This window comes from Corvus moneduloides, chromosome 1, assembly GCF_009650955.1.
Source record: "Corvus moneduloides isolate bCorMon1 chromosome 1, bCorMon1.pri, whole genome shotgun sequence".
Taxonomy (NCBI): domain Eukaryota; kingdom Metazoa; phylum Chordata; class Aves; order Passeriformes; family Corvidae; genus Corvus; species Corvus moneduloides.
In genome coordinates this window covers 20,378,150-20,404,781 of record NC_045476.1, presented here as the reverse complement: position 1 = coordinate 20,404,781, position 26,632 = coordinate 20,378,150, and the positions used below count along the sequence as shown (strand labels likewise).

The 26,632-nt window shown below is 40.2% G+C and overlaps 1 protein-coding gene across 2 annotated transcripts in view; it reads left to right on the top strand.

Annotated features, from left to right (window-relative positions):
* Positions 1–26,632, top strand: part of KIAA1217 (KIAA1217 ortholog) — a 364,593-nt gene that overhangs the window by 18,628 nt on the left and 319,333 nt on the right. For both annotated transcript variants that reach the window (XM_032101111.1, XM_032101101.1), the window contains exon 2: positions 3,027–3,124. In XM_032101111.1, the coding sequence (XP_031957002.1) occupies positions 3,061–3,124 (64 nt within the window). In that variant the 5' untranslated portion in view covers positions 3,027–3,060. The remainder of the gene's footprint in view (positions 1–3,026; positions 3,125–26,632) is intronic.

The window sequence follows — 26,632 nt, the reverse complement described above, 5'->3', positions numbered from 1 at the left end:
CCTTAATTGGTGGCAAAATGTATTCAGATGCCATCATGGGGAAGGCATGACATAGGACAATGTCAGAAGTGTCCCTTAGCAGTAAGAGCTGGATGCTCCAAGCATGAGGCAGCTGCCATCTACTTTCTGCTGAGGTATCCAGTATGTCATGTCTTTAGGGCAGCTCTTGGTGTTGTGGGAGTTCAGGATGGGGGCGACTACTCGTGAATCTGAAAAATTATTGTTGGCAGAGTCACGTTTGGGGAGGAATGCAAGTTACCAAATCTGCTTACTCAGAGGATGAACCTTGTGAGGAAGAGGGGTGAAGTTCATTGGTGTGGTGCTGCCCAGTTTGTGCCACTTGCAGGACCCTGCAAACCCCCTCCCTCCCCTGGCTCCAGAGAGTGGTGCAGGGCCAGTCAGCAATTGGGCCGGTGGAGAAGGGTGAGATGGGGTAAGTGCCAAAACAGGTTAATGTGAGTAAACAATCAACCTGTAGAAGGTGTCTGTTTGGGGCTTTTTGGGGGGTGTGTTTATTTTTTTTTTTTTTGTTTGTTTTTAATTTTAGAAACTTTGGAACTTCTCACTTGATGATAATATTGACATTCCTCAGAAACAGAGATGCACATGAGTATAGCAAGTACATCTCAGCATCCAAATTTGCAGATGACGTAAAAGAACTGTTTGGGAAAGATAGCACAGCACTGAGAATTCATTAGAGCATTGCTTGCATTATAGTTGAAATACCTTCAAAGAGAAACTAACAATTGAAATAAGTTCAGAAGCAGAAGAGCCTTGCAGGCATTAGGGAAGGGGTGGGTAGAAGCTTATGTGCTAGCAAAATTTCTCCAGCTAGAATATTATTTTACATCCCTGTTCTGTAGTTTGCTCCCTTGGTAATTTGCAAATGGAAAATAAAATTTAGAATTATGGCTGATTAGATATTGTGAGCTCTCAACAAAGCATGTTTGTGTTCTGTATGCAATTATTACAGAGTTGCTGGGTACAACTTGGTAGATGAATCTGAGTTATCTTTTGTGTTCAAGCAATTTAGTCTCTTCTGTTGTGTATGAAGAACGAACTATGTTCTCCTCCAACTACAGCACTCTTTAAATAAAGGATATTTTGTTATTTTTTAAACCAGTAATTATTTTTCAATTTTATAGTGAAAATTAACCTAATTTAATCAAGTATAGCCTGTACAAAAGATTTTGATTTTGCCAGTAGTGATTGTATAGACTGCATTCAGGTTTAAATAAGCAGTGTTGCTATTCTCAATTCTGAAGATATAAACCCAGCTACTCTCTCTGGCTCCTTTTCTTTCTCCTGGCTCACTTATTTGTACATGTTTAAGTACTTTGGCCCTTTCAATCCTAGATGTGAATCTGTGATTCTTGCTAACAGATTGTCTGGGCTTGTTCTGAAAAATGCCACTTATGCATCTTGATGTGGGGACAATACCAGAGCATTTTGCCAGTGCCATGTTCTTTTGATGGGGAACTGGGGCCAGGAGAGGCAGAGGCACTGGGATTCTGCCTTTTGCTTTCTCTTAGGGTAGTTTGAAGCTCACAAATGGGGCCAACCATTTGCAGATGTGACCAATGATTCCCCACTGTTAAGCAGTGTTCTTAAAACTACCTTTGTTTTGAAATTTTGAGAGAGCATAGGCTGTGTTTATCAGACTACAAGGCTTTGTGAATATGAAATGTTGTCTTTAAGATTGGGAAATATCTGTTAAACCACATAGATGCAAATTAAAGGGTAAATTGCATAATTATATCTCAGCCTTTCAGTAGATCCACATTAAGTGTTTGCTGTACTTTTAACAACGGTCATTATTTCAGGATATTGTCACATTGAACCTAAATCACATTAATGGCATTGATAATCTTTAAACTCCTATTGTTCTTGAGTGACAGAGGTAATGTTACTGTTCTTTTTTATTTTCTTGCTTCTAGATAAATTTTTTTTATTTGAAATGACTAGAACTAACAAATGGATGAAGCTTGGAAATGGATATTGGTGAAATAAAGCTGAAATAAAATTTTACAAATGCTGGGAGCTCAGTATTTCTTTGGGCATATGTCAGCATTGCCTTGTGATGGAAGGGTAGCTGATGCTTTAAGTTGGATGATTTGTGGCAGAGTAGTAGAGAGAAGACTCAGGTGCAAGAAGTATCACACTGATTATGTAGATGATTGTGGTTAGATCTATTGCTAATACAGTATCTAAATATTGCCAGTGCAGTGTATAATATAATCAGGTCTAAAGGGTTATACCATAAGCAGGTTCAATTAGAAATGTACAGGTTTGCAGTCTTTGGCTTGCAGAGTGCACAATTACAAGGCTACAAGCCACCTCTGTGGCTACTTTTGGATTTTATTTCTGCACATGACTGGATCTTAGTGCTGTTACTCACCTGTCCAAAATGAGTGTTCCCTGTCTTCAGCCTGGATGTACCCTGCAGACATCTCTGCCTGGGGAAGGGGTGAGGGTGCAATCCACCTGGAAGCTGCCTGCAACTTCAGGGGACCAGTTGGCCCAGACTCCAGCATTTTATATCCTTTTGCAGGCCGATCTGTACCAGAGTCAATCACAGTCATCACAGCTTCCCCACCTCTGGAATGCATTCATTATGTTGACATACAGACAGATCCTCCAGCAACTTCCACCTGGTGTTCTAATCTTAGGAAAAAATCACATTGCCAATCAGGGACAACTGCAAGGGAGTGGGTGCGTGTGTGTGGGGAATAGGACTCAAAGACCTGTCTTTCCTTGCTGTCACCCAGATGCTGCTGGGCATTTCTGCTGCGTTAAGAATACTTGGTTTTGAGATCATTGCAATATTTTTCTGAAGTGAATAGCTGTTAAATTGCTCATACTTCCAGCTTTAATTGCATTTTAACAAACAATGTTTTTGTTAGTCAGCCTCGATGATGTGTTGTTTGCAGGGTTTTCAGCTGTGGCTGTCTGTGGGAGGCCACCACTGCTGGTTTCCAAAGGGGCTTTGGCACATTCACTCATGACTCACTTTTTTCTTGTTTTAGGTTTCCTGAAGTTCCTGTGCTGTGATGCCCCGGAATGCCTCATGGCAGAGCCACCCGGCCGCCCCGCTGGAGCGTGGCACTCCCCTGTAGAGAGCTGGGTAAGTGAAACCTCATCCTCGGCATGGAAAATGCTGCCCGCCCACATCTCCTGTCTTCACAAAACTGGTGACATGGGCTGGTCTCATCAGCCCCTTCTTGTGTGTCTTATCACGCTCTCCTGGCTTCATGTGCATTGGAGGATGGTATGCTGGGCATGCATGTGTATTTCTGACATGCTTTGAGGCAGTTTCTTCTGGAGAGGTGGTTATGTGTTAGATGGATAGGGAGGATATGAAGGCAGAATTGATAAGATTTGGAGATGCTCACTAAGATGTGAGTTGTGTCTTCATTGTCTCTTTTATATATGTGTACATAGAAGATAAGCCTTGGGGTGAGGAAGGTGGGTTAGAGGAGGTGCATCTGAAATGCCCTTGTGCTCCCCTCTTTAAAAAAATTAATTTCTGGAAAACCTATTTTTTTCTGTCATGAACACTGTTGATTTCCTTCATGTGCTATGAGCCCCATCACATCTTCCATGTAGTGCTAACATTTGATAGGTGGGACTGCCTGTTAATGGAAAAATTACTATGTGGTACTCCAGTTGTATTATTTCCCTCTTGCAAAACTAAGGTGTGGTGGGTGGCTGGGACCTCCTCTTTGACCCTCTGAGGAAGACATTTGACTGTTTCCAGGGCCTGAATTGGGCTTGGGCCTTTCTTTATGATTTTATCAGTGTATAGATCACTATGTCTGCTAGGGAATCCTGCTGAGACACAGAAAATCCTGCTTACGATTCTCATATTTGGGAATAAATCTAGATATTTGCATGTCAATATTTGTGGTTTTATGGATGGTTGTCAGGTATTAGACAGAACTGTGGACTTCTGGATCTAGATCCTTCTAATAGCCCTGGCAAACTTATGGGTCTAAGGGGAATCTCTAGGAATTAATCCAGCTGTCCAAGAGAAAGGACAAAAAAGTACTCACTGGCATCTGATCATTTGCTTTAATTGACAGGAAGGAGAGACATACCTGAAAAGAAATATTCTCTCTTGGTTTTTCTACAACAAAGAACTGTCTTGGGAAATCTGAAACCTGAATATGCCAAGCAGAGCTGAGAAGAAATTATCCTGTTTTATGTAGATAATGCAGTCCAGTGCTGGGACCAGTTCCTCAGATCATTGGTTTAAGAAACTTGCAGATTACTGATGGACTGTTGCCTTTTGGATTTCATTTAGGCTCTGATAAGAATGCATTTTGAATATCTGATTTCCCCAAGGCCAAATACTTACATTTTTGGTCTACTACTGTAGTTGCTTAGCAAGTGCCAGCTCACTTATCCAGTGGTGGACATTCATTGTTAGTGTCTGAATTAATGGGTAGAGATTCTGCTGATTTTGAAAAACTGTCTGATTCCCAGGAAATGATCTTTCAAAGCTATGTTGTTAACTGATTATTTCCTGTCTTGTCCCATCATCTTGTTTGGGAGAAGATGATTGTGAGGAAGAGGCTTTTCTGTCTAGATGCTCACGGATTCAGAAAAGTCTGAGCCTGCTGCCCTGCCTTCCCCTGGGGTGGAAACTACATGGGTGAGAGATCTGTCTGCATGGTCAGGGCTAATAAGTGATTTTGTTAAACAGGACCACTTTGTGATCTTGAAAACACTGTCTGTGTGCTGTTGTTCTGGTGTCTGAGGGGGGGTGCATTGGGGCAATGTCTCTGGGAGGACTTGCAGCAGTGGTGGGTGACTGCTGTTGCTGAGAAGAAATGTGAATTGTTGTGTAATCCATGTTGATGTGAAGCTGCTTGAGAAGTCATTGTCAGCAGAGCACCATCAGTACATTGGTAACAATCACTTGGACTCATGACCAGGCCCTGTTCAGGCAATAAACATGTTGAGGCCTGTGGTTGCAATCTGTGCCCCTGGAGGGATTGTACTCTTATTTGCCTCTTGGGTAGATGATGTCAGCAATCTGCTCCTCTCATCTTGAGATCTGACCAGTGGAGTTACCTTGTCATCAGGTTTTGTGATGCTGTTAGCTCAAATGTTTGAAGCTCTTTCTGTTCATCATGCTTTGCATTCATTTCTGGTTGTCTTGAGACAGGCTGAGTTTAAATTCACCTTACTGCTGTGTTTGTAGTTCTGAGGGACAGACTCTGAGTCTCTGCAAGACACCTTCTTTGAATCTGAAGCACTTTTTTTAAGTAGGTTTAGTACTTGAAAATTACCTCCTCTTTGGGATTTTGCTTCCAGCCCAAGCTAGGAGATAGCAAATCTTTGAAGTGGGGTCTGTGAAGGTGGTGTCTCAGTCTTTCCTTCTATGTCTGGTTAGTGACACTATAACCTTTTGTATCTGCTTTACAGAAATATTTTTTCAGTTTTTTTTTTTTTTAACTCTTTCCACAGTTGATTATTCACTTCATTAATTTTATTCAAAAGAGGGCACATACAGTTCAGTAGAAATTTGCCTTATGGTTATTTTTAATTGTATGAGCACTTTCCAGTACAAGATTTTCTGGAGATCAGTTGATTCACAACCAGCCAGGACTGGCATTCACTGTGGGTTGATTCTTGTTTTTTCAAATAACTGATTTTGACCAGTTTGGTTATACCAGATGAAATAGGTTCATTTTAGGCACCCTAGTCTTCAAATGAGACTGGGTATGTGGTAGGGCAGAGCTGCAGCACAGGGAAGTTTCCCAGCCTTGTCCGAACTGGTGTGGATTCTCAGCATTGAGCTGGGATTTTCCTCCAGCACAATACAGTGATTTTAGGAGCTGAAAGGAAGCTGCTGCAGTAGTTGGGCTAGCTGGAGTTGAAGGCTGTTGAGCAGCTTGAGCTGCATCAACCTGGCACTACGATACCTCTCCCTCCCTGGCACCACTCCTGGGCTTGTATTTGGACAACCCTATAAAAATGAGGGGGTTAGAGGGAATCTTGCGATTCTTCATGACTATTTATTGTTACTTTCCTGCTGCAATGGATATTCACTACATGGATTTGGCTAGTTGCATTACATGCTCATCACTTACCAAACTTGCATGTTCAGAAAGTGCTTTTCTTTTCACTTCTGCTTTTCAAATTATTGTTTTTCTGAGTGTGGTGGGGAGTGTGTGTGTGTGCTCCTGGTATCTTTTGCTTCAAATGTTCCTTCTGAGTCCTTATCTCTGCATATGTATTTATGGGTGTTTTTATTTTAAGTGCCCAAGTTGGAAATCTACTTTCCTTGACAGTGTGTCTAAGGCATTTGCACCCTGTCTTTCCTGTGCCTGTATGGATAAGCAAGACAGATGTACCTGATAAACAATTTTGACTTTCTCTCAGTCATTTAAATGAGTCAGAATTCTTTTTCATTACAGATTTTGCCTTTGCCAGTGTGTTGTTCTCAGGACTGTTTTCTCTCCTTGTTGTTTTGTTTGTCTCTGGGGTTGTGTGGTTTCTGCACTTCTCTTATGCTTTCACCTTTCTTTGAAAATCAAAGGAAACATTCTAGTTTATGGCACTTCTTTATCAGACCTTCCCAACTTTTTATTAATTTCCTTCCTTTCTTTCTGGGATAACTGTAAACTTTGCCCATCCTGTGGTGGGATATTTGTGTCACAGATGTTCTTGTGAGGTGCTTGAATTGTATGGGGGGAAACTGCATCCTGAACAAACACTCAATCTGCTGATCTTTTAAACTCTACCTTGTTTTTTAAAAAATTATTTTACAAAGTACACATATGTGTGAACATCTTTATCAGTCTGGATTCCTTCTCACACCTGGTAAGTCAAGAGACTTGGCACCGAGAGCATTTCTGTATTCTGCAACATTTTAGGTATATATATATATTAAGTAAATTTTGCAAAATATTCTTCTGAAGAGTGCAACATCCTGAGAGAGGCAGATGGCCTGTAAAACCAAGTACTGCAAGAGTCTTTTCACCGTCTTCTGTGCTCCAAGATGTAGTTCTTAGGAGCTCCTGGATCCTGACACGCTGAAGAGATGAAGAGGCCCCGTGTTCCTCCTTATTTTTTCACACTGGAGCAGATTCATTTACCACTCACTGTAGCCTCAGTTCTGTAGCCCTCAGCCCTAGTACATTTTTGGTGTAATCATAAAGATGTCTATTTTAATTTGAGACTTAAATTTATCTGCTCTTTGAGACGCTAGTTCCACCCTTTCCTCCCCAAGCTGTAGAAACGTTGTATCTTCACTGAAATGTCAATAAGGACACTAGCTTCCATTACAGTGACCTGAGAGGCTGGGCAGAGCATTTGCCATGGGCATGACTTGGGCAGTGTTAGCACAGTAAATGTATGATCCTTCATGGTGAGCCCCAGGGCACCATGCTTCTCCTTAGGCAATGAGGTTTTTCCCATTTTCAAGGCAGATGCATCCACATATGAAGATGGAAACAGCCCCCAGCTTGTTGCCTGAGAAGCAGTCGTCACCCACTGGGTGTTGATTCCCACCATCAAGAGCTGAAGAGGTGTTATTTTCTTTCTTTCCCTTGTTCTATTCTTGAGGATTAACAGGACCTTCTCAGGAAGAGAAGAATGTTGTCTTTTAACAAAGACAGTCCTCCCCTGAGGTGGTATCTTGAGGAACTGCTTGATTTCTTCATCTTTGTTCCTCATAAGCTGCAAAGGTGTCTTGGACTCTGACCATCTGATTACTCCTTCCAAGAAGGATGTTTACTTTCCTCTTGAATAGGAAACGGTGGGTCTTGGACCCTCGTGAACTTGAAGAGGGTAGGTAGCTTTGCAGTGAGAACTGTAGAAGAATGTGTATTTTTAGCAGTGGGGAGTGTGATTAGGGAAACACATTGGACCCTAGTCTGAAGTGCATTCCATTAATGTAAGACTTGAGGGCTGAACATGGCAGGTATCAGGACAGAGAGGTTTCCCATTGCTTCTGTGAGGAAGTTTTATTTGCTCAACGTCCACCAGCTAATAGTGTTTGTTATTCCTGCAGAGTTGACATCGGTCTGAGTCGTTGTGATGTGCAGGGCCTTCTGCCCAAATAAGGATGAGGTCTGATAGATATCAATTGCTTGAACCTGGGACCAACCCATCACTTCTGCATTTTCTCCTGAGGTGTTTTGTCCCTCTCTTATTGATCAGCATTTTCAGGGGAATAGGAAACATCCCAGCCTGCACTGCTAGTGCTCCTCTGCAGAATGTTTATTGTTGGAAAGGCCTTAAATTCTCCCTCAAAGCTCCCTGCCAGTTTTGTGTCAACGCACCAGTTTCTCTCTGGATTTTCTGTTTGGTTGGCTTTCTACTGCTAACCTTTCACCTAACTCTGGGGCTGAAGTATTCCTACAGCTTTTTAGTTTTCAGGAGGGTCTAGAGATGTGCTATGAACCTCCTGATATTTTTCTGATTGCTGGCCACAGCCTGGGAGAGGTCAGTAGCATCATCTATCCTCTGCTTAATGCTGGGAGTCTCCCTTCCAGTTTCTGCCATAAACTGAGCTGTTGCTGAAGTATCAAGAGATTATTTGGCCTTTGAGTGTTGAGGGAGGCAGAAATGATTTATCAGCTTTTTTCTTGAAAATGTCTGGTGACGTGCAAGGAGCAGAATGCAGGGCTGTCAGTGTCACCCAGGTTCAGGGGAACGTGTGGTGGAGCAGTGTGATGCACAAACAAACGTTGTAAAATGCAGCAGGTATCAGTCAGTAACATCTGTTACTGTGTTGTTTTAAAATTAACCTTTGGCATATCGCAGCATTTGGAAAAAAAAAATCAGTACTGGAATTTTGATGATGACACATAACATGGGGAAAATGTTACAGCAGTCAGGTTTGTCAGTGATGTTCAGATGCTTTTCTCTGTACCATTTTTATTGCTATCTTAATTTTAAATAAATTGCTCCTGTAATACATAGTCCTGACTACTTTGGGTCCAATATGACTTCAGAACAAATGTCTTCAATACAGAGATTCCTTCTGGCCTATTCTTTTTCTGTTAAAATAATCAAGATTTAAAAAGAATGCATGGAGTATGGTCATAGCTCCAGAGTGGATGTGAATGTTGACCAGGCATCATGGCAGTGCTGGAAAATACTACTGTAAATAAAATGTACTTTCTTGGGTTTAGGGTGGGGTTTCAAAAAAGACTAAAAAAACCCACCAACCAGGTAGTTCTAGAAGGCTTGGCAGCATCTAGGCTGTACTGATTTTGATGAGTAATTATATTATTTACTCTCAGAGAAGAACATGGTTAGTAGGAACTTCGTATTGAAGATTATTTTTAACATGGTGAAAAATGTCTCATCTGTCTGTTTCTTTTCCATGTCTCTACTATTTGTGTCTTTCATTTCTTTTATTAGTAAATGAGAGGGGAAAAATGGGAATAACATCAGGAAATAGATGAAGGCACAGTAAACAGTACTATGGGAACAGTAAATAAAGCATCCGCTCTTGATTTTTCTGTGAAATCCAGAAGTAACTGGAGAAAAACACTTGTTAGATATTTTTCAACTTCTGTATCTGCTGTCACGCTTCCCCTACTTCTAAGAGTTCCTTTTTTTCTCTTTTTTTCCTCCTTTTCTCGAAACAGTTGCTTCATTGAAACCAAGACTGAAGCCTACAAAGGAGCCATAGTGAACGAATAATAAAGGACAGAGATTCCAAATGTTGTTGATCTGGGCTGGATTTTTCTGTAGCGTTTGTGCCTGGTTTGGGATCCGGATGTGACCCTTCCCGGCAGTGCATGCTTGTGAGGCTGGAGCATGGCGAGGTCGGTGCCTGCAGCTCTTCGGGCACCACTTATTTACTGCTGGGAAATTAATGTCAACACGACATGTAGTTCACCATTTTCACAGGTGGAATGGGTCTGTGGCATAACCTAGGGATGGAAACAAGAGGATTGTTTAGCATTCTGCTTGATTATTTCTTCTTTGGTTCCCCTCCATGCCCTGTTCACACACAGATTAAGGCTCCCATTACAACAGAGTAGCAACGTTGGGCTCTGCCTAAAGCTCTCTCTAATCCAGGCATGAATCCCATTTGGGGCTATGTGCATGCCTGTCAGGAGCTGGTGGCTAATCCCAGTCCTAGACCATAGGGCAGTGAGTAAAGCAGTGCTGAGTCTGAAGGCAGCATTGTGATACTGATTTGGAGCCAGGGCACAAACCCGATACAGCTGCGGTCAGCAATGGGGCCCCCAAATCCTGCTATTCTCAGTGGCGTGCTTCCTGACACTTCCCTTCTCCTGAGGTATGTACCAGGGAGCTGGTGGCTAGTGGATATATGATTTATGGCTTGCAGATCAAGGCTTGCCAGTGGTATCCTGGAGGTTTGTTTGCTGTTCCAAGCTTGTCACTGCAAAATGGTATTTAATGGGAAATAAAAATGGAGAGGTTTTTTTAAACATGAAAGATTTTAAGCAAAACCCATATAGCTGTCTGCCAACTTTTAATGTTTTTATTCCTTTAATATTACGGGCTAGAAGTCTATTGTTTTGGGTTTTTTGGGGGGCTTTTTAAAAGTACGTGAGTCTCTTCTGCAAACATCAGACTTGAAGAACTAAGACTTTGAAAGAGCCAGATGATATTGTGAGACTCTGGAGGGAAAAATATGATGCTTATAACACTGTAGATAGCTCCTTAAAGTACTCCCTCTGCTTCCACATCCCTTTATTCTGGGACATGAAAGAGAAACCTGAGCCAATACAGGATTACAGAACTAGGTTACAAACCTGAAGCTAGGCTTCAGGTTTAAATTTATTTTATATGCTTATTTTGGTTTAAAAATTGTATGCATCTGGAATACTGTCTCTCCCCATGAGAGTTCTTCCTTTCAAGTAATTAATGCAAGACAGTAAGCAGCAGAGACAATGAATTGTAAAATTTCATTGCTGGTTTACAAGAAGAATTTGAACCTCATCCATCTGTCATCAAAAAAAACCCAAAAAAGCCTTTCAAACAACAGATGGTCTCGTAACTAAAACAGATCTGAATTCTGGCAGACAGGGTGAGAAATGTGCATTGTGAGAATAGGGGAAACACTGCACTGGGAAATGTTCATCTTGGTGGAATGCTCCTGCCGTGAATACCTTTGCTAGTTCTGCCTTGCATGATAGTGATCGTCAGAGGGCACAATCAGTAACTTCCATTCCAGCACAGCTTGTACGCTCTTTTCTGAAAGGTGCCATTTCCTAATAGGTATTTTATGAGCAACTTTGGTGCACTTTGTGCATGTTAATAACAAGGGCTTCTGCATAGGAAGGATTTAATTCTAATTGGAAATCATGGATTAGCATTGCAAGAACCTCCTTCAAAATAAAACTCTCTACTTACAGTGCACGGTTTATGCACAAGCATTTGGTCTTATGGGTGCTCTCTAGCAAGATACTTAAATTAACAACCCAATTAATAAATAATGCCAGCTCTCCATCATTTAATGGTACTTTGAACGACAGCAAAAAAAATCCCCAAACTTGCTAGAGGCTGATTTCTGCCTATTACTCTGCTTTGTGTTTTACCTAGGTGAAGTTGTAGCTGTACAAATTCATTCAGGATTCATTCTCTCTAGGAATCCTTGAGTTATTTAATCAGATTCACTGGCTGCAGTGGATAAGTAAACTCAGTGCTGCTTGCATGTGTGCCACAGATACCACTGATAATTGAAATTCCTAGGGGCTGTCTGTGCCTCTTGCATGAGGTTTGGAGTTCAGTAGCCCAGCACACTATTAAAATTGCTTTTGTGACTGTTCACTAAAAATCACATTGAGCCTTCTCTCAGGCAGCAGAAATGCTCTCTGGAGTTATTTTAGCCTCTTCATTGATATCTAGCAGTTTTTTCAATAATACATAGTGGGAAATTCTCTCAGTTGAAAAATACAGTAGTAGTACAACACATCCACATTTTAACTACTTTAGGCCTAGTCTTTTGTCCATCCTATGTTTAAAAACAGGTTAGAAATCTGAAGACAAGATTTTGATAACTACAATTGCTTGTGTCCCAAAAAGCAGGAAGATGACCATGAACAGCAAAGTCAGTAGCATCATGTGGAGTCTTTGGGTGGGAGCCTTCTTTATGCAGTGTAGTGCTGGTTTGTGCTGCTGACTGAAGCAGAAAGCTGGGGATACTCTGTGCAGTCCCTTGGGATGAGTTTTATGCCAGAGAGGCAGCACTTGCCATGCAAATAGAGGAAAAGCCAAACAAAAATCTTGCATGATTGATGAATATGTTGTTTAGTTGAAGAGAGCCATCCTTCTTGTCCACATCTCTTCTAGTAGTACTTCCTTTTAGCGTTGTTCTGTCTCTTGCATGCATGCAACATGAGTTAAAAAAAATGGGTACAGCAAATACCTTTAAAACTATCCCAAGGAATGGAATACAACTGCCCAACCTGATAACTCTCTCTTCTGGCTATTTAACCAAATGATCTACATCAGAAGATGTGAAAAACCTTGAAACAGTGCTGTATACTTAGGAAGGCTTCTTCCAGAGCCCATCAATATTTTTATTATACCCAGGGACCTGAGAACAGTCATAGCTCCTGCAGTTTTCATCCTCATACGTACCCAACATAATACTTATGAGAATCTGAAGGTATGTGAGCTTTTAGTCTCACTAAAATATATTAATAAAAGATGTGAATATTGGCGTGTGGGCTTTTCTTGCACTGGTGATACAGTTCTGTGTCTATTATATCAATGTGCTTTAAAAATAATTCCTTATCATGCATGTCATTACATTTCAGTGACCCACAGACTGAAATGTTCTTAGCTTGATAAGTAAAATATTAGAAGGAAGAGATCCAGTTTCAAATCTAATCTCTGCCTTACAGCAGAATTTGAACTGTGACATCTCACCTTGGGAACATTTGTGAAGCTGTGGCTAGAGGGTCTCCCTCGATGCTGTACTGAAGGTACATCCTTTAGCATCAGTAACAGTTTTGTGGAGCAGTGGTACTGCTTGGTTTTGTTTGTTGTGACCTCTGGGGCACTGCCTGGAACAAGCGAACCCCTGTCCACCCCTTGTGTTTATATTCTGGTGCAGAGCCCCAAAGGTAAGGTGAAAGGGGAGTCCTGCAGCACTTGGTACTCCAGAGTATACTCCACAAGGATGGGGATATGTGCTTAGGATCCCCTAATGATGGGAAGGAATTGTATCCATGGACCAGCAACCTGCTCTAGTGGAAGATGTCCCTGCCCATGGAAGGGGGGATTGGAACGAAATGATCTTTAAGGTCCCTTCCAATCCAAGCCATTCTGTGATGTTCTGCACAGGTCTTAAGTTTGATAGTTAAAAGAACAAGATGATGCCCCATTTTTCTCCAGCTCCTCTTAGCTACAGTCTTGCACAAGTGAAATGTCACAGGACTTGCAGCCATCTGAAGCAGAGTCACCTCCTCTGGCTGGAGTGAGGTCCAGCTGTCCACTCTCTTCTGCCTGTGTTGGGACCGGATGCACAGACCTGAATTTCAGGGGCTCCATTTTCCAGCTGAAACCCACACCATTTCCTGCTGCAGCCTGTCCTACAGTGATACACCTTGTTTCGTGTCAAAGTTTAGACTTCAGGTTTTCTTTTTATTTTGGTGAAATGCCAACTTGAAGGGTTCCTGAGCTTGTGTGCACTGCTTTCTATGTGATACAGCTACCAAATAAAATCAATAAAAATTGAAGAGCTCTGGGTGTAGTGTTGAGGTACAGTGTGGCATGAGTATGTTAATGTATACTTGGTTTTCCTTATTGTCTGTTTCATTGTTTCATATTTGCTTTTGTTTAAGTATTTAACCCTATTTAAAATTAATCTTGCTCCTCTTTGAGACCTTTGTATATGTTGATCTGCTGTGATGTTTCTCATGGCAATTTCTTGGTTCTTTTTAGGTAAGCACCTGTCCAGGTTAGTCATCACTGCTGCAGCGCTTTCCTCAGATGGGTAATGCATGTTGGGTTTTGAGGACAAGATAATCAGAAAAGCTTGATTTCTGCCAGAACAGAACAGCTTCCTCCCTCTCCATTGACTTTCTGCTAACAAATCACATCACACTGCTGTTGGCAGTGGGAGGACTGTAGGGTAGGAGGGCAGCCGAGCCCACAGCGCTGCTGTGGGATGCAGAGATGAGCCCCAGAGAGGACGTGTAGAGCTGGCACAGCCCCACGTTCCAGATGTGGACCCTGATCCTTTAGTCACATCTGTGGTATGCTGTGGCAGTGCTTATGCTGAGTGGTGAAGCTACAGAATCCAGTGCATGTGGATGTTGTGGTTTGAAAGTTTACCTCTAGTTTTCTGTCAATCCAGTGCAAACATTGCTGTAAGAAGCTGTTTATTGTCCATGCAGCTCCAGGAGTGCCTTCAGATCGCATTTCAATGTTGAATTTTTTTGTGGTCAGTCAGAACGTGCTATGTTTGTCACAACTATTTTATTCAGGTCTGCTAATGGATTCAAGAAGAAAATGAATTTTGCAATTCCATGCATGTCTCAGAATCTTTCTCAGACTTTATCAGAGCCTGAACCCAGCTCCCTGGCTGTTGTCATTCACACCTCTCAAGAGTGCATTTGTCAGGCTGCTGATGCAGTAATTTCTTGGAAATATTAGTGGAAAAATGAAGTTTGGAGGGAAGATCAGGCTTCTAGTCTTGAGATAGGAGTAGTAAAGGAACGAAGAAGTAGAAATTCATAGGCATTTTTGCTGTCATAGATTTCTGTGAAGTTCTTGAAGGAAAATGAGTTCTAGGTCACATTTAGATGTGGGTTTTTTTCTTTTCTTAAAAGGACAAAATTGAAATATTTTGAAAATCTGTTAAGGCATCATGTCTGAGGACCACAGCCCCTGAAGGACCTCATCTCTCATTTAATTTCTCCATAAGATGTTGTATTATAGATCTTATATCTATGTATTAAATTTTCTTGAGATCTTATTATGCATTATTTATATATATATTTATATTTAAGATTTTTCTGTGTTAAGGCATCTCTCATGCATCCAAGAGCAATTTTTAGTTACTAAGTAAGTAATATGGTGAATATTTTTCAGAATGTGGTGCTGCTTAGAAATTTTATATCTTTAGTATGTTGTGTAGGGATACCTTTGTAGTAAGTATTCCATGTAAGTTAAATTGTGGATTGAGGAACAAGATCCTGCATTAGCAAGCTAAAATTCTGCAGGCTCATTCTTTGCTAAACCCCAGCCTTTCATGGAAAAGGCAATTGAAAAGGGAGAAAAAGCCCTGCGGTTATCTTACAGCAAAGGATTAAAACTAACCCACCCTGGTCTGGGAAACTGTGTGGCCATGAGGGAAAGGGTGATAAATTCAGCTGACTTTAATTTGCCAGAAGTCATCCTGTCTTCTCCTTTAATATTAGCTGTTGGAGAGCTGTGATTAAGTGTTCTTCCTCCTGATAAGGGCTCACTGAGAAGTGGCTGACAGGTAGAAACAGCAGCCAAACTGCTGCATGTTTTAGAAGGTGTTTGCTGACGGCTGGCATCTCTTGTCAGCACTGTTGATAAGCGCTAATGCAAACAGCCACCCAGAATTTGTCTGGCAGCCCAGTGAAGGGCCGGATGAATTGTGCTATGCACAATGTGCTAATTGTCACAAATTGGCTACTCTTGGTGGGGAATGACAGGGTGAGAGTGTATGGTGGGTTTTTTTATAGTCTAGTTGTTGCATACTTAGCTTGTACCAGTTTTATTCTGAGAACAGGCATTTAGAATTTTTTTGTACATTGGCACGAAAGGGAATTTTTGTTAACCTCAGAAATACTGTTGATTAACTATAGTATAAAATTCAAAGCAGTTTTATTTAAAACTAATTGAAAAGTGCAAGAAAAAGTTCTGGAATGTACTATGAAGAACTTTTTTATTGCTGAAGTGTTTTAAAAATATTTTAGGAAATATTTATTTTTCCTTTCCAAGACCTTTTAAAGTCAGAAATTCCTTCTATCCAAAAAGGACCTGGCCTCCAAAAGCTGACAGTAGAGTGTCCCCTTACATCCCCTCAGAAATAGGTGGAATATCTTCTTTCTTCTCAAAAGGCAGAGCCTGTTGTTTTTTCATTTGCTACCCTCCCACATCAACACTAAAATACTGTTAGAACAGCTCAAGCCCACAAGATGGGGGTATAAGGAATCATATACAGAAACGGGCAGGAGACTGAATGTGTGTGTGCTCTGTGTGAAAGCATTTAGGAGAATGAAGCCCTTCTGTTTAAGGGGGAGGTGAGGCACTGTTCAGCTGTGTTTGGAATAGATGGAGGGGCTGTGGCTTTCCTGATATGGAGGTGACCCTGTGGCACCTGATGCTGTGCACCAGCCCTGCTGCATGGTGGGGGCACTGGTGTGGTACCCCCCAGCAGCTGCCACTAGGAGTGATCGTAGTGACCCATCTGACTTTGACAGCACTCAGCTTTAGGCTGCAGGGCAGACACAGCATATGTTTCTGAATATCTTTTCTTTTCATGGTCAGGAACTACAAGGCCCTTCTAACACTGTCCAGAGAGGTGGGAATGGAGACAGGAGGTTTGCTTACTGTTCCTGTTACAGCATATAAGCATCCTGGCACAGTAAGTGCTGCCTCTGCTTGTCCCAAGCTAAAGACATATAAGAAATGCAGGCTCATGCTACTATCTGCTTGTCCTTTCCCAGCCAATTTATGATTTAGATCCTAGGAGCCTGCTGGGTACACTCATTTCTCTTTGAAATACAAAGCTGTTGCCTTTCTTCTTTTGTCCAGCTGCAATTCAGGAAGAAGAATGAGGGAGGGACACAGGCACAGCACCTGTGAATCCAAATGTGAGGGCATGAATGTTTCACGGTATTATTCTTTGCTATAATATAGCAAATAATAAAGTGCTCTGTAGTAATAACACTACATGTTTGCTGTGCTGGGGAAATTGGCAAACACTGAGAGAAGGAAGAGTATTAAGAGAAAACAGTAGCTTGGCATGTTTGGTTTCTGTGCAGGAGCCCCAGGAAATGAGGAGAGTGAATAAACAGAAGCAAGAAGATCCTGTATAGTCAAATTGTGCTAAATTGCCTTGACAATTGAAAGAAGGTGAATGGAGAGGGCAGGATGTTCAGAAGGATTTGAACAGCACCTAAGGCAGGAAACAAAGAAAGATGCTTAGCAATTGAAAGGGTATTGGGGTCTTTTTTTTGTTTCATTTTGTTGCAGTTGCTTTTTTTCCTAAATTTTTTAGTCTATTATATTCCCAGCGGTAGAATCCTGTATTGCTCTTTCATCTAGCAAAAATGATGGTTACAGTAATGGTTGCTGTAATACTGTGTGAAGCATGAGAGAAATGTGAGAACAGTTTGAAGGAAAAATAAGTTTATTCTGATTAAAAAAATCAGTGGATGGATTGCCATTCAACTTCATGAAGCAGAGCTGCATGCACTGCTTATTTACTTAGTCTTTTTTTTTCTTTTTCTTTTTTCCCCCTTTTTTAAAGGGGAGTATTAAATGTCAGGAAACAATTGTTATATAATCTTTGAAGAATCAGGCTCTTTTGAGTTGTTTAACTTTATAGATTTAATCTGGTTTAAATGACAATTAATTCTTAGGTGAGTCCATAAAAGTACTTTAGAGATAACCCTGATTTTACTATTTATTTAGTTAAGTTTTTCCTAATATAGACTTTCTTTTGTGGTTTTCTACTGGCTTTCAGCATAAACAGCACACAAATATTAGAGATGCAGTCTCTTAGAATAAACCTTTTAATCAGCATTTTTGGCTGCTTAGTTCTGAATTCACCATTTGTGGCCTTTTCTTGCAAGCACTGCTAGGCTTGCTAAGGCTCTGTGGTCTTGGTAATGACCACAGGAGCTTTCAGGAGCAGTGAGTTGCCCTGTGGGCTGTGATCTGAGCCTCTGCACATCTCCCTGTTCTCTGGTGGGCCATACAGAAAACAGAACTACTTGTGTTTCCACAATAGTGATTATACCCTCTTAGCTCTTTGCTCAGTGCGCATGAGCGCCATGTGCACATGGATTCGGGTGCCTAAGACAAGATTAAGTGCAACTGACCTGTTGTTGGCCAAATATATTTGGGTTGGGTTTCTGTCTGGGCTTTCTTGCCCTTCTCAGAAGCTACAGAAGTTCTCAGCAGCAGAGATGCTCTGTGGGAGAGTCAAAGCTTGGAGGTTGTACAGAGCACTCTTGTTTTTTTGTGAAGATGTGACATTTCTTACCCATGTGGTCATATGGTTTGGACTTTAGAAGGAATGTTCTCGTCTCCAAATCAGGTATGCTGGTACTCATTTGTGTGCTGGGACTCTGATCACAGGTTGTTAGTCCTCCATCATGTTACAGCATCAGTGCTCTCTTTGTAATACAGGTGTTCCACCTGTGGGACAAACATTTTCTGACATGTCTTAAAGAGCCATTGGGAATGAAGTGGGATTGAGGGAGAAATGTAATGTTTCATGCAATGCAGGAGCTGGGATTAGGTGGTTGAATAGTCCTTCCTGGCCTTACCTCTATGAAATAGATCTGTTTTGCTGAGGACTTTGAGGACTGATTTAGCACTGTGCCCTGCAGAAAGAGATGGCACAGTTTGGAGGCATTTTCCAAGCTAACTAGCAAGATGGAATAACTTCCAGTTGCACAAATCATTAGAGGTCTTCAGTGGTATTCACAGACTGCTTAAGAAGGTGGAATAAAACGGGCCTTGTCCTTTTGTTGTAGCTGCTGAAAGATTGTCAGAGGCATTCCTCAAATAAAATGTGACCCCTCCCCCCATCTTTCTCTTATGCAGTTTTAACTTGAAGATTTATGCTGTCAGAGCTGTACATCAGTTTTCATTTTTGATGAGTTTATTTGCTGCTTTTACTACATGCTTACATATTTTAAAAGATTTTGGAGCTGTACTTCAAAGTTGTACTTTGATCAGATGCCAGAAGTTATTAGCAGCCCCTCGCCTCTATTATACTATAAAACTAACACATACAGGAATTAATGACTTTTGTGTCTGAAATTTCACAATAGTTTGCTAAATTTGACGTTAGTAATGAAGTGCAGGTTCATTGCAATGTCCTTCAAAGTACGGTACAGAGTAACTTGCTTCAACACAAAACCTGTATGAAGTGAGGCTGAGCGTAAGGAAGACTCTTCCCTACTCCTAATATACTAGGTGGTGATGTAGTCTGTGTTCTGAATGTCTGGTAGGCGCTCCAAACTCCTGTTCTAATAATTTCCGTGTAAAAATGGAAAAAAACCCACTGTTTCCTCAGCTGGTACAAAAATTCAGGTTTAGGTTCTGTTGCCTACTGTCAAACAGAACTTAAGTTTGGTAGTTAACAGTGGTTTAAAACAGTTTTTCTCTCAATACTGTTTCAAAAAGACACAAATTTGCAATGCCATTTGCATTTTTTACTGGTTTTCTTTAAAAAGGTTATATTAATGTCTTATTATAAAACAAAATATTCTGAACAGTGCCCTCTGTGCAGCAAAAGTTACCTCAAGCTAAACAAAAATTCCTATTTCCACATTAAAGAAAAATAACCCAGAGAAGTGCAGATCACCAGGAAGAAGAACTGAATATTCTAGGCTCAATTTATTTTGTCTGCTGAAGTTAAATAACTGCTTCAGGTGAACCCAGATTTTAGTGGAATTGAAGACTCAGTCTCAATCAGCAGGAGTTTTGGAGATTTTTGACCTCCAAATGTTCTGCACGTTGCAGTGTTTGAATGAAGACAACAACAAACTTTACAAGCCTTCTATTTTCCTGGCTTAGCTGTTTCCCTCCTTCTCCTTCTTGATGTCCTCTGCTGTTCCCGGATGCATTAGAAAGAACATGCATCTTCCTGCTTTCCTGCTGGTCACCGTAAACTTGAGCCATGGACCCGTGGACACTTAATGCTGTGTGAAGGGGTCACAAAGTCACAAAGGAGTGTGGTGTCACCTGCAGGTGGCTCTTGGCTACTGGCTGTGATAGGGATGTTGAAATGCTTTGATTGAGTTCTGGTAGCTATTGAGATTTTACCCAGTTGCTTGTGTTGCTATCTGCAGTTTCATCTCCAGGTCTTGTGATTGTGGGAGATGCAGCATTAGTTCCACAAGTGCCAATAATTCCTTGCCCTTGTCATTACTGAAAAATGCGAATATGTGAAGATCAAATACAAACCCCTCTGAATTTCCTTTACTAAACCCCACCTTTTTCTTTAGTCATGATATTTTTTCCAATGCGTAGGCTTGGGAACACTGTTTAAAATCAGTGAACAGCATAAACATGCTGGTTTTATGTGCTGATTTTGTAAGTTGGGGACCTGACTCCCTTAATTTTCAGTGAATAAAGAGCTTTATATGATGAAACTGCTTAATGGTGAACTGATTTTTCTCATTGGTGGGAAACCATTTTTGTTCATTCTCACTGTGGTTGTGACTCTGTCAGAACTGTCAGAAAGCAGTTGAGATGTGCAGGGAAATGTCCATTTTGTATTAGATTCATAACTCTGCTTTCAAATGGTCTAGTCCAGATGCCATACAATAATGTATATAGAAAAGAGAATATATATTAAGTGCATTATTATTCAAAGGATAGGCAAATCTACTGTGCCATACATCAGTTTTGTAGTCTTGCACTCTGCACATACCAAATCTGAAAGTAAATATTTTGAGATCTGGTCATAATTTTGTTCACCTTCTGAAAACCTATCTGCACTTTTAAGTTGAACTGAAATGATTTTTCCCCAAAGACATCTTCACTTACAAGCTTTCTGATGTGACAAAGAAATTAGCACTCACCTAGTAAGTCTGGAGATAAACTAGATGAAGCAATTTGCTGAAAATTGTTTTGGAAAATACTACAGTGTGAATGTTGTGCAGTTCTCAGAACTTTCAATGATCCTGATCATTGATTATATTTTGATAAATTGAATCTTCTACACTAAAATAGTTTAAATTTTTTTAAATGTGTACTTTATGTGAAACTGTATCAGTCTTGTCATTACTCCTTGTTGACTAATCTTGCCTTAACTGAGGCACTATGAAGCCCAAGTACCAAGAAACATGGCTGTAAGACATGGTGAAAAGGACTCTGCTGCTGATGTGTCTACCCAAGTGAAATGGGAAAGCATTTACCAGTCTTCTCTTTTTCTACCTGTTTTTTTTTAAATGCATTGGTGGGGGCAAACATAACATATCCTCTGTCTTTTCTGGAGCATGGTCATACTCTGGTTAGCTAAATTTCATGCTGATGTGCAGTGACAGGAGTTCACCATTAGATCTGTCAGTCTTCTTACCAAGAGCTGATCTTAACCTGATTTCTCTATGCAATCAACTAATATAAAACCAGATGCCAACAATCTCTATTAACTGTGAATTAAATTCTTATCAAAATGAATTGCCCCAATTTGGGGTGAAAAAAACAGAGCATGTCATTTGTTTCAAAAAGTACACCATCTGTCTGATAGAGCTGATTATCCAGAAGTGTCACTAAAAATGTCTGCATGTCTACAGAGGGGCAAATAATTTGCCTTAGGAAGAAAAAAAACCCGTCTTGCTCTTACTTCTGAAAGTTATGCTGATTGATAAGGTGATTTGTTGTCCAGAATGCCTGAAGATGAGCTGTGTGTGTGGGACTGTTTATGGGGTGGGATTCCTTCTCCTGAGGGTATGAGAAGGGCTGCACTATGAACCTTGTGTGTGCACTGTACTCTTTACTCCTCTTGACTTCCAGCAGCACTAACTTTTATAACCATAAAACACAATTATCCCTAAGACATGCCTGGTAATGTTGTGGGAGTAATTATGAAGCAAAATGACTATAATACAGCTGAATGAAGAGCTCAGGTGGTTTCTCTTAAAATTGCAGGGCAGGTCATGTTCAGAGAAGAATTAAATACTAAATGAGGGGTGAAAATGCACTGGAGTAGAGCCTGGATTCTGTAAGTAAGTTGTTGAGGACTACAATCTGGTTTCCTCAATGAGTATTAATCCAAATCATGTATGATATGGTGGTGAGTAATAGTAGTTAAGCTAAGGATCAGGAGTCCAATTTTCATCATGTTTCTAGGAAATATAAGACCTAGTGTTGCATAGCAACAGTTGAAGGTATAGCAATATTTGCACTTGAAAATGTTTAGTGCTTTGGGAAGCATTAGGTGGCTGATGAGGTAGGCAGTGAGGAAATGGTATTATTCTCTCTTCGGGTGCAGTTTAAATGCAGTCTTGGTTTTACTGGCTGAAGAACATTAACATCCAAATAACTAGCTAAATGTCTGCAAAATGAGTTATTGGCCTCAGTCCAGTTTTCAGAGCACCCATATTCACATTTCAAAAACTATTTCTGTAATTGGCAGTGTTGTTGGTGTGCTCTGAAGGCAAATTAGATACAAATAGCCATGGAGGCAGCCACAGATCTCTCTGCTACAGAGCACTCCTGCCTGGTTGCAGGGGGCTTCCTGCTCTGGTCCTCCTGCCAAATTGAGCAGTTTCTACTCTTTCTAGCTTATAACTTTTCTCTACGGCTATGTGGTGAACTTGAGAGCACATTATTTACATTTCATAGGATCCTGGTATTTTCGTTGTATTTTGTGTTAACTGTGTTTTGAATAAAAGATGCTGCCTAGGATATTTTTCATCTTTTGAGATCCTCCTAAAATATTTTACACTTAAGTTTTTCAGAATGAAATGTGAGTTCCCATTGAAGGTAAGAGTTTTTCAGAAATGTGTAATCTCTATCCAAACCATCTGTTTTCAGAAGGTCGGTGCTTTTCTCACCTGGCACACCTGGAAATAGGAAATCTGAAAAAAACCAGGAAACTATCAGAAGATGCAGAGAAGTAAAGCTGCTGGAATGACATGACAAGAATTTGCAGCGCTCTAAATGCAATTTGGTACATTAGCTGTTTATTGCTCAAAAATTAGCAGCTTTTTGTCAGAAGAGCTTGTCAGATGCTCAGTAGGACCTGAGCATGTCGTAGCCAGGCTAAGGAGTGTCACAGAGTAACAATGAGCAAAAGGCATAAAAACTGGCAGCTGACAGCATGACAGCCATAGAAGTGCTTGCTACATGTTTTGTAAACATCTTATTTTACTTTTTTTACTAGTATTTAATATGCTTTAAAGGAAGTATGTGTAGTAGATCATCTCCAGGGTAAATCCAATACAGCTGAGAAGTTTGGAAAGGCTCGAAGATGTCCTTTACCACACGAAGATTTCACTCAATGCCAGTGCTGACTCTTCATTTTGTTAACTGCCTAAAGTAAGCTTGGTCATGAGCTCCGTAAGAACATTTCTGACAAGAGAGAGGTTCAGATTTAAGATCTACTAATCTTTAAATAATCACCTAAAAAAGTATTCTGTCGTTGACTCCACTTCATTGCTTTAATTTAGGAGCCCTCAAGACATATGTAAATTAAATGAAGGACAGGTTTACAGGACGTCCCTAACTATTTTGTTCCACAAAAATACATATTTGAATCCTAAAGTAATTTTAAAATGTTGTAGCCATTTCTGGATAAAAAGATTTATGACTGTTCTGTTTATGTTGCTTTTTCTAACGGTAAGAAATTATGCCTATGTCATTTCACTGTTATGGTAGTAGCAGGGATGAGGAAAGGTGTTTATTAGTGAGGTCACTCATGTTAGCAAAGTTAATAAAGGACAAAAACACCCCACTGGACTCCTGTCATGAGGCTAATTCTTGTGTAATTTGGAGTTTTGAAGGTCTTTGGTAGGAAACTATGCACCCTTCTTGAGATAACCTTTATTATCTGAACACAATGCCAGCACGTCTAGAAGTCCAGAGTTTTGTGCCTACTCATAAGAGAAGGTGAAGAGTAACATTTCATACTCAAATCTGGGAACATCGCAGCAGATTTTAAAATGCATTAATGATTGTGAACTTTGTAACATATTGTGGTGCTTGGAACCTAAACAGCTTACTGTGTATTCAAAAAAAAACTTCATTTTTTTCCAGAACTTGTATCTTCTTTTTCCTTTTGACAGCAAAACTTCTTATGATGCCTTCTTATGGTTTTAAATATGCCTTCATTTGTCTATTCACTGTGAGCCAAAGCAGTTTTCAGCTGTGATTTTTGATTAACAGAGAAGTGATGTCTAAAAAGGAATTTTATAAAATGTTGGAAATTATTTCCCATCCAAAGCATGTGCGCTTTTTCCTGTGGGTGAATTTTGTGTTTAGTCTAAGGGATTATGGAATTTCTATCACCTTAGTGAGACTCGTATCCACAATAAAATGGTCAAATGTAATCTGCTTCTAAATCTCAAGATCTTGTTCAGTTTACCTTTTTATATCAGAACCAGTCACATGAAAACTGGAAATGGAAGGGAATATACCTTATATGCACAGTTAGGGCTAACATCAGCAAGTGAATGCTGAAAGGAGTACATCTTATTTACATGTGCCTATTTTTGTTTAAATATATTAAGCTCTGCAACTTTGGCTTCAGTGGGAATTCTGCATGCCCCATATATTCAGAAAGCTAGTCATGTTCACATAGATTCTTAAATACAGTTTTGATTTAAGTGCTTCCTTTAGGCACCTTTGGGCCTGACTTCTAAGTAAACTAGATCCAAAAAGAAACTGAATATTCTGTATTCAAGTATCATATATATGTGTAAGCAGGTAAGTTAATGCACCAATTTTTTTGTTTTGTTTTTTTACCTTGGCTGGAGAAATCTTCTAGTGCTTCTTGATGTTTGCAATAAAAATTGGTAGAAACGTATGCAGAAACTTGAAGAGATTCATAAACCACTTTTTTTTCTTGGTTGCTATTGTACTTCAGTTGTGTTTTTATAAAGTGCCCTAACTTTGAATTCATTTCTCAACGAAGCTCTTCTAAGGTAACATTTTTAGGTTTAATGTGTTTTCACCTTTTTCAATCAATTTTGTAGCAGTACTTTTGTTTGCTTAGTATCTAACAGGTCTGCTCTCGTGCCTTTATATGCAGAAATTTAACTTGCCTTTTATATAAAATTTGAATTTTTATATACATAAACTTAATGCAAGTTCTGTAATTTGTGAGGAGGATTTGGTTGTGCATCAAAGTAGGCATCTTTCCTAAAGGGGACTAGTACTTAAATATATAACCCTAGGACTTTTGTTTGTTTATAGAGTGAAAGAAAGATGGTATTTTCAATGGAATAAGCTATTTCTAAAAAATGAACCAAAAATACACTGCCCCCATGCTCTTGTTAGAGCACTAAGCCTCTTTGTGACATTTAGCATAGATTTAATGTTTCTCTGGTTTTTAGTTATTTGATGCATTCTAAAAAAAACCCAGGTAAAAAGCGATGATAGCTATACCTTTTTTATTTTTCTTGAATTCCATAATATTCTATCACAGAAAAGAAAAAAGTCTAATTTTTGTGCTTTGAAGTATGTGCTTATGCTGTTTTGAAAGAGTCTACATTAAATGTACATATTTTAGATGAAAAATACACATCTTTTTTGGTTATGTAGACTGCATATATAATTGAAATGCTATTCTCAGAACGTTCATACGATAGGATATGACAGTTTTGATGTAAAACCAAATAACAAAACCCAATAGGAATTTGTATGTAGTTTTGTTGATTTTTAGCTCATTATACAGATTATATTTCATTAAGGTCTTATTAATGAAAGATATAAAGATCTTACTAAGCTATGTCCAATATTTGAGGGCCTGGCACTGCAAAAGCAGAAGGGAGCTTTGGAATTTTGTATTTCCATTGTGAACTAAGGAGTGTGTGGAACAGAGGGAAGCATTTTTAATTTTATGCATATGAAGGTTTCTGTACAATACACACCGATGAAGGCATTTTGACATAGTCTGAAATATTCCTGACTTGCTACATCTCTTGATACTTCTTATTAGGTATTTTCTTGAACTATTGAAATTACTGAAGTGCAGAGCAGACAAAGGCTTTGAGTTAGAGAGATTTAGGATGCAAAATACATGCTCAGGAGCACTGAGTTTTGTTTCTCAGCAGGGGTCTACCTGTATTCTTGAGGAATTTTCTACCACCAGTTCAGTGTCTGCAGCTGTGGTGTTCGTGTGTCTGTATGTAGGTACACATGAGGCTGTTACTGGGAAGGTTTAGCTGGGATTGTGCTAAGAACATCTTCCTCAAAGGGAGCTGGACCTTTTCAGCACTATATGCTCTGTGTGGTTTTGGTCTTGCCCTTCTCCAAGAGACAACAGAGAGAGAGAGAAGGTAAGAAAAGAAACCTCACTTTGCAGTCCATGGGCTCCTACAGTTTGTTGTGGCAGTTCCCTGGGGGTGCAAAAGCACATCAAATAGTGTGTGATGCCACTGCATAGTGATCTGGACCTGCATTGCCCTCTGACAGCTGGGCTGTGCTCTTTCTCCAGTCCTGGGAGATCAGAGATGGCATTTTGAATCTGCATGACAGCAAAACTTTCCTGTGAACCAGATCTGTTCCCAAAGTCTTGCTTGCATCTGTTCTCATCAAAGGATGGTGCCTGCAACCTGGGCTCTTGTGTCTGGTTCTGCTTTCAGGACAGGTTTTCATGAATGTAAATGGGTGCTTGGTCAAAACCTCCAAAACATATTTTGGAGTCCTTGAACAGTATAAGCAGCTTATAGAAACATGCAAGGTCTTTGAGGGCCTTTCAAGGTCCTGTCCTGTTGTGAAACCTAAAGGAAAGTCTTTC